At 36.2% G+C, this 20219-nt stretch overlaps 1 protein-coding gene and 1 long non-coding RNA gene across 6 annotated transcripts in view; one reads left to right on the top strand and one right to left on the bottom strand.

Annotated features, from left to right (window-relative positions):
• The window catches only part of LOC132145655 (regulating synaptic membrane exocytosis protein 2-like), a 175685-nt gene that overhangs the window by 126017 nt on the left and 29449 nt on the right, over window positions 1-20219 (top strand). For 2 of the 5 annotated variants that reach the window (XM_059556820.1, XM_059556821.1), the window contains 3 exons: window positions 2235-2344; window positions 2629-2661; window positions 15632-15654. In XM_059556820.1, the coding sequence (XP_059412803.1) occupies window positions 2235-2344; window positions 2629-2661; window positions 15632-15654 (166 nt within the window). Of the gene's footprint in view, window positions 1-2234; window positions 2345-2628; window positions 2662-11983; window positions 12062-12886; window positions 12929-15238; window positions 15655-20219 lie in introns of those variants that run through there. The other 3 variants (XM_059556824.1, XM_059556822.1, XM_059556823.1) reach the window with 3 other exon arrangements.
• LOC132145657 (uncharacterized) lies at window positions 17001-20075 on the bottom strand. Its single transcript, XR_009434498.1, has 4 exons — window positions 19952-20075; window positions 19595-19822; window positions 19402-19466; window positions 17001-17162 (listed from the first exon to the last, which is right to left on the bottom strand). It is a non-coding gene; the product is annotated as an uncharacterized LOC132145657 (long non-coding RNA).

Here is a 20219-nt window from a genome sequence, read left to right on the forward strand (position 1 = left end):
GATCATCATACAATACATTTCTAAAGGATCATGTGACACTTAGGTCACATAAATAAATCTATATATTCTAAAGTAAATTAAAATAGGAAATCAATAATATTTTACAATATCACAATTTTTTCTGTATTTTTTTAATCAAATAAATACAACTTCAAAATCTTACTGATCACAAACTTTTGAACGGCAGTGTACAGTCGTGGCCAAAAGTTTTGAGAATTAAATAAATATTAGTTTTCAAAAAGTTTGCTGCTAAACTCCTTTTAGATCTTTGTTTCAGTGATGTACTGAAATATAATTACAAGCACTTCATACGTTTCAAAGGCTTTTATCGACAATTACATGACATTTATGCAAAGAGTCAGTATTTGCAGTGTTGGCCCTTCTTTTTCAGGACCTCTGCAATTCGACTGGGCATGCTCTCAATCAACTTCTGGGCCAAATCCTGACTGATAGCAACCCATTCTTTCATAATCACTTCTTGGAGTTTGTCAGAATTAGTGGGTTTTTGTTTGTCCTCTTGAGGATTGACCACAAGTTCTCAATGGGATTAAGATCTGGGGAGTTTCCAGGCCATGGACCCAAAATTTCAACATTCTGGTCCCCGACCCACTTAGTTATCACTTTTGCCTCATGGCACGGTGCTCCATCGTGCTGGAAAATGCATTGTTCTTCACCAAACTGTTGTTGGATTGTTGGAAGAAGTTGCTGTTGGAGGGTGTTTTGGTACCATTCTTTATTCATGGCTGTGTTTTTGGGCAGAATTGTGAGTGAGCCCACTCCCTTGGATGAGAAGCAACCCCACACATGAATGGTGTCAGGATGCTTTACTGTTGGCATGACACAGGACTGATGGTAGCGCTCACCTTTTCTTCTCCGGACAAGCCTTTTTCCAGATGCCCCAAACAATCGGAAAGGGGCTTCATCGGATAATATGACTTTGCCCCATTCCTCAGCAGTCCATTCACTATACTTTCTGCAGAAGATCAATCTGTCCCTGATGTTTTTTTTTGGAGAGAAGTGGCTTCTTTGCTGCCCTTCTTGACACCAGGCCATCTTCCAAAAGTCTTGGCCTCACTGTGCGTGCAGATGCGCTCACACCTGCCTGCTGCCATTCCTGAGCAAGCTCTGCACTGGTGGCACTCCGATCCCGCAGCTGAATCCTCTTTAGGAGACCATCCTGGCGCTTGCTGGACTTTCTTGGACGCCCTGAAGCCTTCTTTACAAGAATTGAACCTCTTTCCTTGAAGTTCTTGATGATCCTATAAATTGTTGATTTAGGTGCAATCTTAGTAGCCACAATATCCTTGCCTGTGAAGCCATTTTTATGCAACGCAATGATGGCTGCACGCGTTTCTTTGCAGGTCACCATGGTTAACAATGGAAGAACAATGATTTCAAGCATCACCCTCCTTTTAACATGTCAAGTCTGCCATTCTAACCCAATCAGCCTGACATAATGATCTCCAGCCTTGTGCTCGTCAACATTCTCACCTGAGTTAACAAGACGATTACTGAAATGATCTCAGCAGGTCCTGTAATGACAGCAATGAAATGCAGTGGAAAGGTTTTTTTGGGATTAAGTTAATTTTCATGGCAAAGAAGGACTATGCAATTCATCTGAATACTCTTCATAACATTCTGGAGTATATGCAAATTGCTATTATAAAAACTTAAGCAGCAACTTTTCCAATTTCCAATATTTATGTAATTCTCAAAACTTTTGGCCACGACTGTATATAAAGGCTAAAGTAGCCTAAAATAGGCTTTTCTGATGATATGGGAAAAAAAACTATAGAATTTCTTATTCATCTTTTGATATCGGAGTGAAATATGACTCGTCAGGTTTCATGAGATTCACCTACAGTATTATCTGGTTCGCTGTACAGCTTATGTTGATGCACCTTATCTACAGGACATAATTTACCAAATGTGTTTTCTTCCCCCAAAAGCTTCTTACTAACCCCAGAAAAAAACTGTGCCAAATATTGACTTGTTTTGTTTAATAGTACAAATTATGTGTCCCTTTTTATAGCATTCAAGTGGAATGTGTTTTCTGACACTATTGTCTCATTAAATGATGCTCGTGATATGATATTATAAATGATATTCGTGTCCTCTCACCAGCGTGTTCTGCATTAGTCTAACAGTGTTTGGCCAGGTTTATGACTCGACCACCAACACTTCTTCAGATTAAATGATTTATGTTGATTCCTGACACACCCTCTGTCCCGCAGGGCAAACATCCGCACCGGATCGGTCCAAACAAGTCCCACCAGCACGCCAGTCTCGAGTCGAAGAGGGCGGCAGCTACCACAAGTCCCTCTGAAGGGCTCTGTGGACAGAAGTGAGTAGACCAACTAGGCTTCTACCAAATTGCTTGGTTTTTTGGCGCATGAGTGGAAAACTTTAGAGTCACAAGATGCATTATTGTGGACGATAAGAGTAACCTTTCCATTGGGTAACTGACAGAAATCCAACAAATAAGGAAAGTAAACAACTACTCTTGCACAATAGTTTTCACAAAAAATGGCTTATGCATAAACAACCAGTCGAGTATAGAATATCGTGTAACAATAGAATAATAGAATTCTCCTTTACATAACACAGCATGGATTGTTTTTTCCCCAGAAGATGGCGAGGGCATTACCGAGCCTTATGAAGGTCTGTAAGCACTAGCTTCTTCTAGTGTGTTTAGCCTCGTCTCCGTCTTCTTTATTACAGCTTTATCATCTCCTCTGTTTGATTTAACCTGTGAGCTTGACCTGTCGTTGGTCTAGCTTCTACCGTTATTTGTGCTTCAGCTATGTTAGTGCACTCAGTAGTGCTTTACGTGTATCATTATAGATGTATGCTGTGTAGTCTATATACTTCGTCTATGTCTGGATTAATGTCCAAATCCGCTACAATGGATATCAAAAGACTGTTTTTGCTATAAAAAGGGAATTTTTTTAACTTAACTGTATCTTACAATTCTGACTTAATTTTTTGCCTTTGTGATTTTTATGTCTCATAAATAGTACTATTTTCTTGGAAAACGATAGTTGTAAAATTCTGAAGAAGAAAAAATTAATTGCTGGAAATTAAGTTATAAAGTTGATTATGAGAGAGAAAGTCCAAATTTCAAGACATAATTTTGCAGTTCTGAGAAAGAGAAAAAATGTAATAAAACTTAAATAAAATTAAATAACTTGCAAGATGTTAACTCATTTGCAAAATACAAACTTAGAATTGTGAGAAATGTGTTACAAAGTCTCAATTTTTGGGAGAGAAAGTCTAATTTGCAAAATGTAAACTTTTAAATTATGAAAGCAAATAAAAAGATAGAAAACTTGCAAATTTAGTCAGAATTTTGAGCAATTCTTAGAAAGAAAGTCCAAATTCTGAGATTTAATTAGGCAGTTTTGTTCTAAAACACAGATTTGGAATTGCGAGAAATTAAGTCAGAATTGAAAAGTCCAAATTGCAATTCTAAGATAAAAGTCTGAATTGCGCTATGTTAACTCAATATTATTGGATATAAATTGATAAATCATCACAATTACCTATTTGGTATCTTTATTCTATAGCATATATCTGCTTCCATACAAATCAATGTGCCCTTATTGAAATTTGTTGAGGTAAAAGCATTTTATGTCAGAGCTTTAATGTTAGTAGCATCTTCTGGCAGCATTTAAGTTGCAGGCTAAGTTCTGGTATGTTTATAGCAGCAGCTCTGCAACCTTTAAGGGTTAATCACTGAAATGAGAGCTATGTTGAGAGATGAATATATATTTATATTATGTTTTAGAAATGGCAGTCTACCTCTATCAGTGATCCTTTCAGTCACAGAGTGATAGTCACGGTTTATTGGTCACCTAGTGATGTTTTGGTTTGTTTTCTTTTTTGATTGGCACAACTCATCAACCAATGAAGCAGGAACAGGGGCGGTACCTCAGCCTCCTGCTCCGCCCCCTGTTCTCTCCCAGCTTCCACAGATACTGGCTGGTAACATATATTTAGGACACACAGCATGCTTAACATCAGACAAATGCAAATATGATCTTGATATTCTGCCATTGACATCAAAGTTTGGTGATTAGACTATGCATAGTACAATTTCAATGGGTCTACACCCTTTATACTATTGAATTATTCAGTTTGCAAAATTATATTTGCATTTGAGGTTACGGTGTTATACAGTAGTTAGTATGTTTATATATTATGGTGTGAATATATTTTTATATATTATGGAGTGAATTAGCATAGAAAATTATTTTAGCTTTTCTTTTCACATTTGTGTTGTTTCTTCTCCGTGTCTGATGGCATACTTCTGTTTATCTTTCCTACTCTTATTTCGGTCTGAATGTTGAAGCAGTGGGAGGGGCTTCACAACCCCTGGCCCCGCCCCCTCCACCTCCACAAGCAATGGCTGGTAATGCTGCTGCTACATAGCAAAGATAGCTATTTAATCAAACAATAAGAATAAACATATAATTATATATTAAAAAAAACTACAGAAGAAATTTAAAAAAATAACACAGTGGCACAAATGCCTCGTTGTGTATTTGTTTGTGTGTGTGTGTGTGTGTGTGTCATCTAATATTTTTTGGTGATGTGCCAAAATCAAAAATGCTGATTGAAAAAAAAAATGTTCCCCTGCCATTTGTTAAGTTACTATGTAATCTGTTACATGCAAGTCTATATACTACCATTCAAAATTTGTGCAGTAAGTTTTTCTCTGCTTTTCCATAACTTTATTCTGCATTAAATTGATCAAAAGTAACAGTAAAAACTTTTACCTTTCTACAAAAGATTTATATGCATTAATATGAAATGTATCTGTATTTTTGATAAAATAAATTGCAGCCTTGGTGATATTTCAGAACCATTTAAAAATATATCGTAAGGTATTAAGTTAAGGTTAAAATATTCAAATATTATATCACAAGAAAATATGATAAACTTTAATAAAACTATAATAAATAAGTTAAAGTGGATAATTTCATATGGGCACTGCTTTTTCCTCATGTCAAAACTTCAGTTAACAATATCTGTTTTAGTAGCCTGTAACTATTTAAAGGCTTATTAGTCCTCTTGTTAATTTTCTTGTTTCTTTTTGTCCACAACTCTGTCTCTGCCAATCCTGTTGTCTTCATTGTCATCATCAAAGCTCATATGGGGATGGAGTCTCCTGTCCTGGGCCCTGCTGCCACCCATGCCCCGGTACCTCCTCCTACACATGCTCCTCCCCCTCCTGCACACGCCCACCTAGCTTCTTCAGTTGCCACTCCCCCACCCACACATGTCCCTCCCTCTCCAGCTCCTCCTCCTCCTGTTGCTGCTCCATCATCATCATCCTCACCGCTCGTCTGGCAGGCTTCTGTGCCAGGTGTGTCAATGCAGATGAGCTGAACACAAGCACACTGCCTATGTTTGGAATGGAATACTAGTGTACTACTTAATGCGTACTACACAGTATACACATAGGGCCTTACATATACTAGTGTACTTCTTAATGCGTACTACACAGTATACACATAGGGCCTTACATATACTAGTGTACTTCTTAATGCGTACTACACAATATACACTTAGGGCCTTACAAATACTAGTGCACTTCTTAATGCGTACTAAACAGTATACACTTAGGGCCTTACAAATACTAGTGCACTTCTTAATGCGTACTACACAGTATACACTTAGGGCCTTACAAATAATAGTGCACTTCTTAATGCGTACTACACAGTATACACTTAGGGCCTTACAAATACTAGTGTACTTCTTAATGCGTACTACAAAGTATACACTTAGGGCCTTACAAATACTAGTGCACTTCTTAATGCGTACTACACAGTATACACTTAGGGCCTTACAAATACTAGTGCACTTCTTAATGCGTACTACACAGTATACACTTAGGGCCTTACAAATACTAGTGCACTTCTTAATGCGTACTACACAGTATACACTTAGGGCCTTACAAATACTAGTGCACTTCTTAATGCGTACTACACAGTATACACTTAGGGCCTTACAAATACTAGTGCACTTCTTAATGCGTACTACACAGTATACACTTAGGGCCTTACAAATACTAGTGCACTTCTTAATGCGTACTACAGAGTATACACTTAGAGCCTTACAAATGCTAGTGTACTTCTTAATGCGTACTACACAGTATACACTTAGGGCCTTACAAATACTAGTGTACTTCTTAATGCGTACTACACAGTATACACTTAGGGCCTTACAAATACTAGTGTACTTCTTAATGCGTACTACACAGTATACACTTAGGGCCTTACAAATACTAGTATACTTCTTAATGCGTACTACACCGTATACACTTAGGGCCTTACAAATACTAGTGTACTTCTTAATGCGTACTACACAGTATACACTTAGGGCCTTACAAATACTAGTGTACTTCTTAATGCGTACTACACAGTATACACTTAGGGCCTTACAAATACTAGTGTACTTCTTAATGCGTACTACACAGTATACACTTAGGGCCTTACAAATACTAGTATACTTCTTAATGCATTATACACTTAGGGCCTTACGAATACTAGTGTACTTCTTAATGCGTACTACACAGTATACACTTAGGGCCTTACAAATACTAGTATACTTCTTAATGCATTATACACTTAGGGCCTTACGAATACTAGTATACTTCTTAATGCGTACTACACCGTATACACTTAGGGCCTTACAAATACTAGTGTACTTCTTAATGCGTACTACACAGTATACACTTAGGGCCTTACAAATACTAGTGTACTTCTTAATGCGTACTACACAGTATACACTTAGGGCCTTACAAATACTAGTGTACTTCTTAATGCGTACTACACAGTATACACTTAGGGCCTTACAAATACTAGTATACTTCTTAATGCGTACTACACCGTATACACTTAGGGCCTTACAAATACTAGTGTACTTCTTAATGCGTACTACACAGTATACACTTAGGGCCTTACAAATACTAGTGTACTTCTTAATGCGTACTACACAGTATACACTTAGGGCCTTACAAATACTAGTGTACTTCTTAATGCGTACTACACAGTATACACTTAGGGCCTTACAAATACTAGTATACTTCTTAATGCATTATACACTTAGGGCCTTACGAATACTAGTGTACTTCTTAATGCGTACTACACAGTATACACTTAGGGCCTTACAAATACTAGTATACTTCTTAATGCATTATACACTTAGGGCCTTACGAATACTAGTGTACTTCTTAATGCGTACTACACAGTATACACTTAGGGCCTTACAAATACTAGTGTACTTCTTAATGCGTACTACACAGTATACACTTAGGGCCTTACAAATACTAGTATACTTCTTAATGCATTATACACTTAGGGCCTTACGAATACTAGTGTACTTCTTAATGCGTACTACACAGTATACACTTAGGGCCTTACAAATACTAGTATACTTCTTAATGCATTATACACTTAGGGCCTTACGAATACTAGTGTACTTCTTAATGCGTACTACACAGTATACACTTAGGGCCTTACAAATACTAGTATACTTCTTAATGCATTATACACTTAGGGCCTTACGAATACTAGTATACTTCTTAATGCGTACTACACCGTATACACTTAGGGCCTTACAAATACTAGTGTACTTCTTAATGCGTACTACACAGTATACACTTAGGGCCTTACAAATACTAGTGTACTTCTTAATGCGTACTACACAGTATACACTTAGGGCCTTACAAATACTAGTGTACTTCTTAATGCGTACTACACAGTATACACTTAGGGCCTTACAAATACTAGTGTACTTCTTAATGCGTACTACACAGTATACACTTAGGGCCTTACAAATACTAGTATACTTCTTAATGCATTATACACTTAGGGCCTTACGAATACTAGTGTACTTCTTAATGCGTACTACACAGTATACAATTAGGGCCTTACAAATACTAGTATACTTCTTAATGCATTATACACTTAGGGCCTTACAAATACTAGTGTACTTCTTAATGCGTACTACACAGTATACACTTAGGGCCTTACAAATACTAGTGTACTTCTTAATGCGTACTACACAGTATACACTTAGGGCCTTACAAATACTAGTATACTTCTTAATGCATTATACACTTAGGGCCTTACGAATACTAGTGTACTTCTTAATGCGTACTACACAGTATACACTTAGGGCCTTACAAATACTAGTATACTTCTTAATGCATTATACACTTAGGGCCTTACGAATACTAGTGTACTTCTTAATGCGTACTACACAGTATACACTTAGGGCCTTACAAATACTAGTGTACTTCTTAATGCGTACTACACAGTATACACTTAGGGCCTTACAAATACTAGTGTACTTCTTAATGCGTACTACACAGTATACACTTAGGGCCTTACAAATACTAGTATACTTCTTAATGCATTATACACTTAGGGCCTTACGAATACTAGTGTACTTCTTAATGCGTACTACACAGTATACACTTAGGGCCTTACAAATACTAGTATACTTCTTAATGCATTATACACTTAGGGCCTTACAAATACTAGTGTACTTCTTAATGCGTACTACACAGTATACACTTAGGGCCTTACAAATACTAGTGTACTTCTTAATGCGTACTACACAGTATACACTTAGGGCCTTACAAATACTAGTATACTTCTTAATGCATTATACACTTAGGGCCTTACGAATACTAGTGTACTTCTTAATGCGTACTACACAGTATACACTTAGGGCCTTACAAATACTAGTATACTTCTTAATGCATTATACACTTAGGGCCTTACGAATACTAGTGTACTTCTTAATGCGTACTACACAGTATACACTTAGGGCCTTACAAATACTAGTATACTTCTTAATGCATTATACACTTAGGGCCTTACGAATACTAGTATACTTCTTAATGCGTACTACACCGTATACACTTAGGGCCTTACAAATACTAGTGTACTTCTTAATGCGTACTACACAGTATACACTTAGGGCCTTACAAATACTAGTGTACTTCTTAATGCGTACTACACAGTATACACTTAGGGCCTTACAAATACTAGTGTACTTCTTAATGCGTACTACACAGTATACACTTAGGGCCTTACAAATACTAGTATACTTCTTAATGCGTACTACACCGTATACACTTAGGGCCTTACAAATACTAGTGTACTTCTTAATGCGTACTACACAGTATACACTTAGGGCCTTACAAATACTAGTGTACTTCTTAATGCGTACTACACAGTATACACTTAGGGCCTTACAAATACTAGTGTACTTCTTAATGCGTACTACACAGTATACACTTAGGGCCTTACAAATACTAGTATACTTCTTAATGCATTATACACTTAGGGCCTTACGAATACTAGTGTACTTCTTAATGCGTACTACACAGTATACACTTAGGGCCTTACAAATACTAGTATACTTCTTAATGCGTACTACACAGTATACACTTAGGGCCTTACAAATACTAGTATACTTCTTAATGCGTACTACACAGTATACACTTAGGGCCTTACAAATACTAGTGTACTTCTTAATGCGTACTACACAGTATACACTTAGGGCCTTACAAATACTAGTGCACTTCTTAATGCATACTACACAGTATACACTTAGGGCCTTACGAATACTAGTGTACTTCTTAATGCGTACTACACAGTATACACTTAGGGCCTTACAAATACTAGTGCACTTCTTAATGCATACTACACAGTATACACTTAGGGCCTTACAAATACTAGTGTACTTCTTAATGCGTACTACACAGTTTACACTTAGGGCCTTACAAATACTAGTGTACTTCTTAATGCGTACTACACAGTATACACTTAGGGCCTTACAAATACTAGTATACTTCTTAATGCATACTACACAGTATACACTTAGGGCCTTACAAATACTAGTGTACTTCTTAATGCGTACTACACAGTATACACTTAGGGCCTTACAAATACTAGTATACTTCTTAATGCGTACTACACAGTATACACTTAGGGCCTTACGAATACTAGTGTACTTCTTAATGCGTACTGCACAGTATACACTTAGGGCCTTACAAATACTAGTGTACTTCTTAATGCGTACTACACAGTATACACTTAGGGCTTTACAAATACTAGTGCACTTCTTAATGCATACTACACAGTATACACTTAGGGCCTTACATATACTTGTACCCTGCATACTGCACAGTATACACTTTTTTTCTAGATTATGTTTTAATTGTTTAATTATATATGAATAATCAGGAAATGTTAATCAGTTGAATTCATAAAACTTTAAAAAATGTATATAAGTCTGCAGTCCATTATGTTTTTGTGTTTGTATAATAAGCGAGTGAATCATGACACAGCATCACCACAGTAAACCTGTAATAAGTCTTTACATTCAGACTATTTTAGACTGGTTCTGGAGTAACCCAGTACCTGTGTGATTCGTCATAGACATAAACAGAGAGAAGTAGCTCAAGTCACAATGTTCTTCTGCAAGACCTTTATTAACCGCTAGAGCACCAAAAGTTACGGACTGCAGCTTTACAAATTTAACAGTAATAGTGCCCAATTAAATGTAGTTTTTTCTATAATTTTTTTTAAATTCAATTTATTGTCAAAAATTGTGGTAATCAGTTGAATTCATAAATGTGTAATGTATACTTCAGTATGTGCATTAGACAGAGACAAGCAGAACATGCACACTTCATATTTAAATGACTTTGTCTTCCGCTGATTAATATTCACAGATTTTAGTCCATATCGTGATTTCAATTGCACAGCCCTACTTTTGTTTTATTGATCCAAACTTTGCTGTGAAATTCTGCATTACACAGTTAATTCCATTATATATGATAGATTCTGTGATTCTTTATTCATTTTCTGCATTTCAATAATAAAATCAGTAGTATGTTAGAAACTGCACACTGCACAAAAACAGTACACTGTTCTGAACATAGTCAGAGTGCCTGTTTCTTTACATCATTTATTTAGTTCACAGCAAGATTTATTTTTACTTTATTTTAATAGTGTTTGTAACTTCTCTTGAGTGTGTGTGTGTGTGCTGGTTAGAGTGTTCCTGTGTGTCTGTGGAACACGCTGATCATTGGACTCACCCTCTTTTTATGTGTTTGCTGTTTCCCACATAAGAATCCCAGGAAAAGTTTGTAGCTCCCCCGCCTGTCAATGGGAGGAAAGGCAAGTGTGTGTGAGCGTGTGAATCTCTCTGTCATGTTTTACTGTGTGTTTGTGCTGGATGGATTTAGCACAAGTAGATGTTGTATACATTTGCAGAACTTACTGTTTGTATGGTTGTCATCAGATATATAGTACAGTATGATATGATTGTGTTGGTGATGCCATTAAGAAACCTATTTTGTAATTAAAAATCTTTAGAAATTCTGGTTTCACACCAAGCTGTGCAATTGTTCTAGTTATGTGTGATTTAAAATTTCAATTTAATTGAGAATAATTGGTTATTATTATGTTTTTTAAGCCACTGTACCCATGTGTAAACTCAGTGCATTCATTCACCTGCAGATGGCTCAATAGCACTCCTTAAAAAAATAAAATAAAAAAAAGACCTAAACAAATTCTGTTTCACTTTCATAACTAAAAGCTATGTTTTTTAGTATTTTTAAATAAAATCTATTCAAAATAAATGAATTGCTATTAATAAATTACTAAAATAATAAATTGCTATTTTTTTTCTCTGTTATTTTTTTTAATTAATTTGTGCTAGTGAAAAAAACAAGATTTTCTTTTTGTTTGTTTTTTGGTTTTAGATATATATATATATATATATATATATATATATATATATATATATATATATATATATATATATATATATATATAATAACTTTATGTAAGGGTAAATTGTGCAAAACTGCAAACTGAACATGCTTAAATGTGCCTTATACAGTGTGCGTGCTCTGCAGACCTGCACTGGTGCACATCTAATTAACAGTTTTGTTCAGCAGGAGCATTGATTGTTTCTCCTTGTGTTGTAACTTCAGAGGTCACATGGGAGGACCAGCAGAAGAAAGCTCCTGGTATGGCACAACCTGTGCTCTTCATCCGCCCTTAGTAGAGTAGATCAATCCTAGTGTGCTTCTAAGGGATCTAGATTTCAGCTCTCTGCTCTCGCTGCTCTTTGTTAAGACTGAACCTTCGGAAGGTTTACGTAGAGACATCAAATTGAACTGCTAATTTTTTCTTTGGCGTCACTATAGAAACTTGTGGTAGAAGTAAGGCCTCAATCATAGTCATTTGCACGATGAATTTTATAGATGCTGTGACGAACAGTTCTCATTGATACCTTATGATACACAAAAATGTAAGTTTTCTTTTCTGGAATTATTGTTAGTTATGATTGAAGTAAATATGAAAAGCAGAATAGTAGAATAAACTACATGAACCATTACATTTACAACACGAAAACAGGAAAAGTTGGAGGCTTGTGGGATTTTGGAAAGCTACTGAACTGATAGTGGCCTTTTTGTTGTAAATGTCACTTTATAAGATTTTGCTTCTCAAATGAAACTTTAAATGAGAGCCGAACTGAGACAATAGCATATGAGTGATTATAAATGCTTTGTGAATCGTAGCATTGCTTGTAGTATGTAGTTGGAAAAATAGGCTATCAGTGGTGGTCTTTCTGTATTGTGTTTCTGAGATTTGTGTGTTTCATTAACCTTTGCTCAAAGTATACATAAGTTTTTTTTTTATGTTGGGTTTCACGTTTGTTTCGGCATGATATGAGTGATGAGTTTCTGAATGAAATTCATCTAAACTCTGTTTGTGTGTGAGAGTGTGTGTCCATCATCACATTGTGCGTCCGTCTAAACTGTCTTGTTTTCCTCTCATCCTCACATCAGCTGTAGTGTCAGAGTCAACAGTGTCAGAGAATGGAGATGCAGGTATGGTATACGGATTGAGTTTGTGTGACACCAACATAAAGCCCTTCAAAACAACCTTTGGAGACGTGCACGTGTGTGTGTGTGTGTGTGTGTGTGTGTGTGTTGGAATAAGCAGTGTATATGATTTGCTAAAATTGCTAAAAGAGTTTAAAACATCCCAACTACACAAACGTTCACAAGTTTGAGGTCAGTTTCTTTAAAATAAATGAATACTTTTAGCTTAAAGTTGTGTCTCTCCCACAACCCCCTCACACAATCACTTGACAATGTGGGTGTAGGCTCTGATGTTTTGATGTTGTTCTGTCTCTTTAGTTTCATTGTGTACTATGAAACAACAGCTCTGGCCAGTGCTGCCACCTTGTGGAACAACTGATTAGTGCAAAACAAATTCAATGCAATGTGCGAACTGTGCGTACAAAGTATGTGCGTTTAAAAAAATCGGATGCTGTGTGTACTGTACACGCGTACTGTTCTGGCGATGAAATTTGCATCATCTGCACTGTACTCAGACACTTGCATACTCGTAAAAACAAAGTATACTTTGTCCTTGACTTTTTTTCTTTTACCTGAATAGTACATGCACCACAGAATAAGGATATCATGCTGTATTTTCCAGACAGAAGTCGATTAGATTTGCTGTAATTCAGTGAATTAATGTTGACATTTTAAAAACCAAGTGTTAAAATATAAGTGTGTCCTGTGTTGGTCGATGAGTTTTTATTTAATATGTATGATAAAAGTTCTCAATCAGTTCCTTGGGGACTCTGTGAACTCGTTATTTTTGTGGCTTTTTGCTGCGTTATGAGCTCATCAATGTTCCCTCTAATTTATTTTCTTGCTGAGCAAAACTTTTCTCTATTGGGCGGACATTTCGGTTGCCTGAGCAAAAAAAAGTCTTTATACCACACCTGTACAGCGGACACACAAGAATAGTGTGTAACTTTTAACTTTAATGTTTTATGTTTAATGTTAATTTATACCTACATGTAGCTAAATGATGTACAGTTTAGGTTACCTGGGAATTTGTTTACAGTATAATACACTGCCGTTCAAAAATTTGGGATCAGTACATTGAAAGACGTTTCTTAGGCTCATCAAAGCTGTATCTATTTGATAAAAAAAAAAAAATACTGATTATTATTTCACAAAATACATTTTGTGAAATATTGCAATTTAAAATAAAAGTTTTCTATTTTAATAAACTTTATACATATAATGTGTTCCTATAAAGCAAAGCTGAATTTTCAGTGTCACATGATCCATCAGAAATCATTCTAATATGCTAATTTATAATCAGTGTTGGAAACAGTTGTGCTGCTTTATATTTTTTTGGGACCTGTGATATTTTTCAGGATTCTTATTATTCAAAATAATTCAAATTATACACTATGATATTCAAAAGTTTGGGGTAAGCACATATTTTCTTTTCTTTTTTATACTTTTATTCAGCAAAGAAGTGTTAAATGGATAAAACGTGATAGTTAAGACCTTATTATCTCTTATAATAGAGAATATGTATATATATATATATATATATATATATATATATATATATAATAGAAAATATTTCTATTTTTAATAAATGCTGTTCTTTTTATTAGCCTAATCAAAGCAGCACAATAAAAAAATATATTAAGCAGCACTTTTTTAAATAAGTACAACCTTGATGAGAATAAGTGACTCCATTAAAAAAAACAAGATCAATTATTTATTAGATTTATAATAAAATAGAATATAATATAACATAGGCCTAATATAATATCAAAACAATATGAAGCATTTAAACTGATGGAAGAGAACAGAAAACTAACTGAAGCATTTAAGCTGAGATCTGCGAGTTTAATATTTTCAAAGAAAAAATAAACGCAAACATGAATTATTCTATAGCTATCTAAACATCCATATGAAGTGTAGTTTGCAAAATACACCTGTGTGTGACTGTAAATGCATCTGAGTTTTATTACCATTCTGTACCAATCATCCATTATTTCCAACACTTTATCCAGCCACTCTTCTTTAAAGCATGAGGAGATTTTTTTCTGCGTTGACTCTCGATTAGAGCTTATTTGTCCACACCCATTGAAGTATTCGGTTTCTACAGCTAATCATTTGGTGCACATCATTCTCTTTCTATGAAACCTGTAAACCCCACTCACCGGTTCTTACTCTATATTAACTTTATAGCAGTTTACACGGTCATTGCAATTCTTTCGTCTTTACTAGAATACAATCAAATGGATTTCCCAACTGATTTTTGCATGAGTGCAGCACATTATTCCTTCTTCGTGGCCGTGCACGTGCAGCTTAGAGGGAACATTAGAGCTCATGTGTGTTAGTTTTAGCTTATATACAGTACAGTATATGCAAATGTACTCCTAAAAGTTGACAAAAGAAGTGTTTAGCAGACACAGTACAAGATTTAAAGATGCAGTCTCTTTTTTAGTCTTGCAGAACAGAAGTTATGTTGAATGACTGGTCAAATCAATTTTAATTCTGCCAGTTATTGACATTGTGTTTTCATTCTGGTTATTTGGGTTGACTGGATCAGATACAGTTGAATAATGCTGTCCACATAAGTTTATGTCAGCCGTGTGTCACGTGTGATGTGTATTTGTACAGTATGTAACAAGCAACAATGCTGTGTCACATACTGTGCTTTTGTGTGATGAGTTTCATCTAACCCTTGTTTGTCTTTCCACACAGGCACTTTGAAGGATCCATCAAGGGTATGTTTCTTTCTCTTATTCCTTGAGTTTATTTCCTCAGTGTTTTGTGTCCTTCTAGAGTAAAGCAGTAATAAGTTCCTCAGTATTTGGGAATAGAGGAGCTTTTCTTCATGGAGACTTCATTCAGAGAGAGATGTCTCAGCCAGTGGAACTCCCTTGGTATTAGAAGCACATTTACAAACATGTCCAGTGCCAGTCGTTTGGTCTTTGTCACCAGTGAAGTGGTTGAGAATAGCCGGCAATACTGAATGAACTCTTCAGATGATATAAAGTTTCACCAACCAGGTGCATTGAGAAGTTCCTCTTAAACCCAAATGGATCCAGTGGGTCTTACAGATATTTGGATGCAGCAATTAGATTAGCAATTTGTGCAAACATTTTTAATAAACTGATGTTTTGGTACTATATATTGGATGTTTGAAGTCAGTTTATCTCACGATTACTCTAGTGTTCAATCAGTGTGTAGAGAATCACATTCACATTAACACAACTGACTACATTTGACCAATACTTTTCATTTTAAATAGTATATCTATTATTTTAAAGTCTGCAATTTACAACCTGTGATACACTACCATTTAAAAAAGCTTGAGGTGAGTAAGATTAGTTAATAAAAAAAGAAAGTACTTTTTATTTAGCAAGGATGCATTAAATTGATTAAAATTAACAGTGAAGACATTTATGCACTCTAAAAACTGCTGGGTTGAAAACAACCCAATTTGGGTTATTTTGGCAACCCAGCGCTGGGTCAAAAAGGGACGAACCCAACGCTGGGTTATTTTAACCCAACCAGTTGGGTTAACATGTTTAACCCAACCTGCTGGGTTGCTTTTTTTAATGGTTTAAAATGACTACATTGCAGGGGTTTCAAAAACCAGAGCGGGTGTTTTTTATCACTGTATTTCAGAAGGAAAACTACTATATTTAGAAAATGTTCAAATTCATTTCGCATGTAATGCTTAATGAGGCAGCGTTTGTGAGCTCAGTGCCGCTTTGCAGCCGTTACCGGAGAAACCTACCTCTCCCGCTTAGCGCCTCCTGCTGGAAGAAAATTAACTCTCAGAGTGCCGCCACCAATTGAGTGTAAGGATGTGGTAAACAAAGCATGCTACATTAAAATGAACCCAAATTGAGCTAGGCATTAAACCTGATATTATATTATGATATTATAACATTTAACAGACGTGTGTGTGTGTGTGTGTGTAAGAATGTGAGCATGTGTATGAACGACGTGTAAACTCTTCTACTAAACACAGAAAAAGCATTTAACATTGTTTTTACAAATTATACACTTACAGTTTGTTTCATAGTCCATGAATACAGATCAAGCATCACGGTAAATAATTGATGTAGTCATGAAGAAGCCCCATCAGCACAGCATGTGACATCTTCTACATCATCCAGGGCAGCGTCCTCCTTTAAAACCACTGCTGCATCAGTTTAGGGGAAAGGACGTTCTCTTCTTTGACCAGCATTCATCCAGTCACCGCCTGTTCTTCATCAGTGGCCTAGAAAGAGAAACACATTTGAAAAAATAAAACATTTAATTAAACCATCCATTTTCAGGTAGAGGTGCATTCACATCCGTAAGGACAGGTAAATAATCTGTGTTAAAGTTTCAACACTTTGTGAGGTTGTTTAATGTCTCGGTCCACCACAGCGCTCCAGAATGCTATAATGGCAGCACTAGTGTGAGGGCACATAATATTGTTTGAATAAATATACTGCTTTCAGAAAGCTTCTTTACTGAAACATTAAAACAGACATGACATTCACATTTAGGGATGGGCGTTTTCCGCAAATATCACATTCGAATATTAGAGCTCACAAAAAATGAATATTCGAATATTCGTTTATTTAAATTAAGTTTAATGAGTCAGACGTTATTTTTCAGCAACATTTATTGTTTCCGTCATTTTGAACAAGCTTACACACAATAAGCTTTAACATCACACATCGTGTTTTGTAGCTGAAAACCTTTAATGCGTGCAAACAAAAGTAGATTAAAAGCAACAAAAAAAAGTGAACAAAGAAAAAAAGTAAAGCAGCCTGCAGCAATTGGGCTATTGTAGAACGTAGCCTACACTTAACTTTGAAACTTTTAAACTGTCAGCAAATCTTTTTTTGCTTTTTTCCCTATTGTTCTAGATGTTCTTGTTAAGAAATACGGGCATGTAAACATGATCGGGGGAAAGTCGGCTCCTTGGTCTGTTAACAATAAGGCCGGCTGCGGAGAAAACGCGCTCTGACGGCACAGACGTTGGCGGGACTCACAAATAACGGTGCGCTAAGAGACTAAGTTTTGTGATGCGCTTTGTGTTTTCGTTTCACCACTGAATGGGATCTTCATCTGGTGGAATACATGGCTTCAGCAAGAACTGTTCCCACTCGCCTCGGCTGGACTCTCTGTAATCATCGCTGGAGAACTGGCTCAGCCTTTTCTGTTGAGTGAGCATTGCATCCTCTTCATCGTTGGTGACGGCGGCTGCATCCGCATCACTCGCATCAAGGAAAATGTTCTGATAATGTTCAAATAAAGTTTTTTTTCTTACTTCTCTCGTTTTCATCGAGAAACCTGAGATGTTTGTGCCGAGGGTCTAGGGCAGACGCGAAAAGAGTAGCTTTCACTGCATTATCCAAGTTAGCGGTGTTTAGTCGTTGCTTGAGAGATGCTGCAACTATGTTCTTGAATTCTGTCAGTTTCTATGATTCTCCACGGCATATTTGAAGTACTGTAGAAGACCGCAGTTCTTAGGGGCCTTTCACTTATCGCGTCTTTTGCGCGCTCAAGTTCGTTATTTCCTATGTAGGTGCGCGGTATGCGCGCTCATAATGGAAGCGACGCGGTCGCGATGCGCTCGCGGTGCGACGCGCCCGTTTTTTCCAGGGGCGTCCGCACAGCATCGAGTTAAAAACATCTTAACTTTTCTGAATGCTGCAAGCGCACCGCAGGTCATGTGACAAGAACTAAACATTCAGCTTCATCCTTTCCTGTAACAACGTTGAAAGCTCAGCCAAGATGATGGAACAGCTGATCAAAGCTGTATATGGATTGCCATTTTGAAATAAATTTAGTAGCAGAGCTACTAAAAGCGATTTTTTGTGCTGCAAATCCATTTATCCTTTGCTGAAATTTCTGCGTCTTCATGGAGAGCGCATCATTGGCAGACGCCCCAGGAGCGCTTCTGCCCGAGCGCCTTGGAAAGAAGGAGAAAACGGTGCGTTTTTAGGCGCGATAGGTGAACAGCCCCTTATTCATTAATTATTTTTTGCTTGCATACATCTTCAAATATGCCGTGGAGAATCACAGAAAGTGACCAAATTGAGTTTTATTGTGAAAATATGTTTTTTTTAATTTTTTTAAAATTTGTTTAATTATCAAATAATTAGAGCAGAACGATTATTCGCATGTTCGACTATCCGTGCACACCCCTAATTCACATACCTCACAAAATGTTCATGTGCCTAGGTGGCTGCTCTTCAAACGGTTAGTTTACCAAATAATGAAAATGGTCATAATTTACTCTCCCTCATGTTGTTCCAGACCCACACAAACTCTGCTCATTTTTGGAAAACAAATGAATATATTTAATATTCTCTTAATTTGTGTCCTCCATTGCTAGTCTGGGAGACCAGTATTTTATTTTGAACATACATGTTTGCTATCATATAATTTGAGATTCATTCAAGTCTTATAGGTTTGGAATGGCATGAGGGCAAGTAAATGATTTTGTGTGTGAAATTTACCTTTAAGAGGGAAGACCAAGAATGATGACTCTCCAAATCAGACAACTCCAAAGTTGGTTTGAGTTCTGCAATGAAAAACACAGACATCAATGGTTTTAATGAAATGAGCACGTAATCACACTGTTGTTGCATCAAAATGTGAAGTAAACCGGCAGGAGACAACAGAAACATTTATTTTCTAAAAATAACTTACATAAAATCTCAAAAGAATGATGCTCTCCCATGTCTCTGGCTTTTAACATCTACAAAAACAAAAAACAAACATTATTTTACTATTAGTAAAAAACAACAACAACTGATAACATGAAATTATGAATTTTACTTGCCTTAAACTATCTTTCCCTGTCTTCTGAAGAAGCTGAGAAAACCACATCCTCAGACAAACAGACTTCTGTGTCCTTAACTCCAGTTAGTTTGAGTTCTGCAAAAAGGGACATCAATGGTTTTAATAAAATATGAACATGTGATCACACTGTTGTTGCATCAAAATGTGAATTAAACAGGGAGGACACAACAGAAACATTAATTTTCAAAAAAATAAATAACTCACATCAGTCTCAAAAGAATGAAGTTATCTTGTCTCTGGATTTCAACATCTACAAAAACAAACATTATTTTAGTCTTAGTAAAAATAAATATAACGTTGTTATTCTGAAGTTTACTCTCCTTAAACCCGTCTGTTCCTTTCTTCAGAAGAACACAGTCTCCTCCTCACAGTCTGAGACTCTCACACGAACAGCTTCTGTGTCTTTAACTCTCACACACAATGAAGACACGAGCTGGACAAGTCTGAAATATTACATGTAAAACATACTTTT

This window comes from Carassius carassius, chromosome 8, assembly GCF_963082965.1.
Source record: "Carassius carassius chromosome 8, fCarCar2.1, whole genome shotgun sequence".
NCBI classification, from domain to species: domain Eukaryota; kingdom Metazoa; phylum Chordata; class Actinopteri; order Cypriniformes; family Cyprinidae; genus Carassius; species Carassius carassius.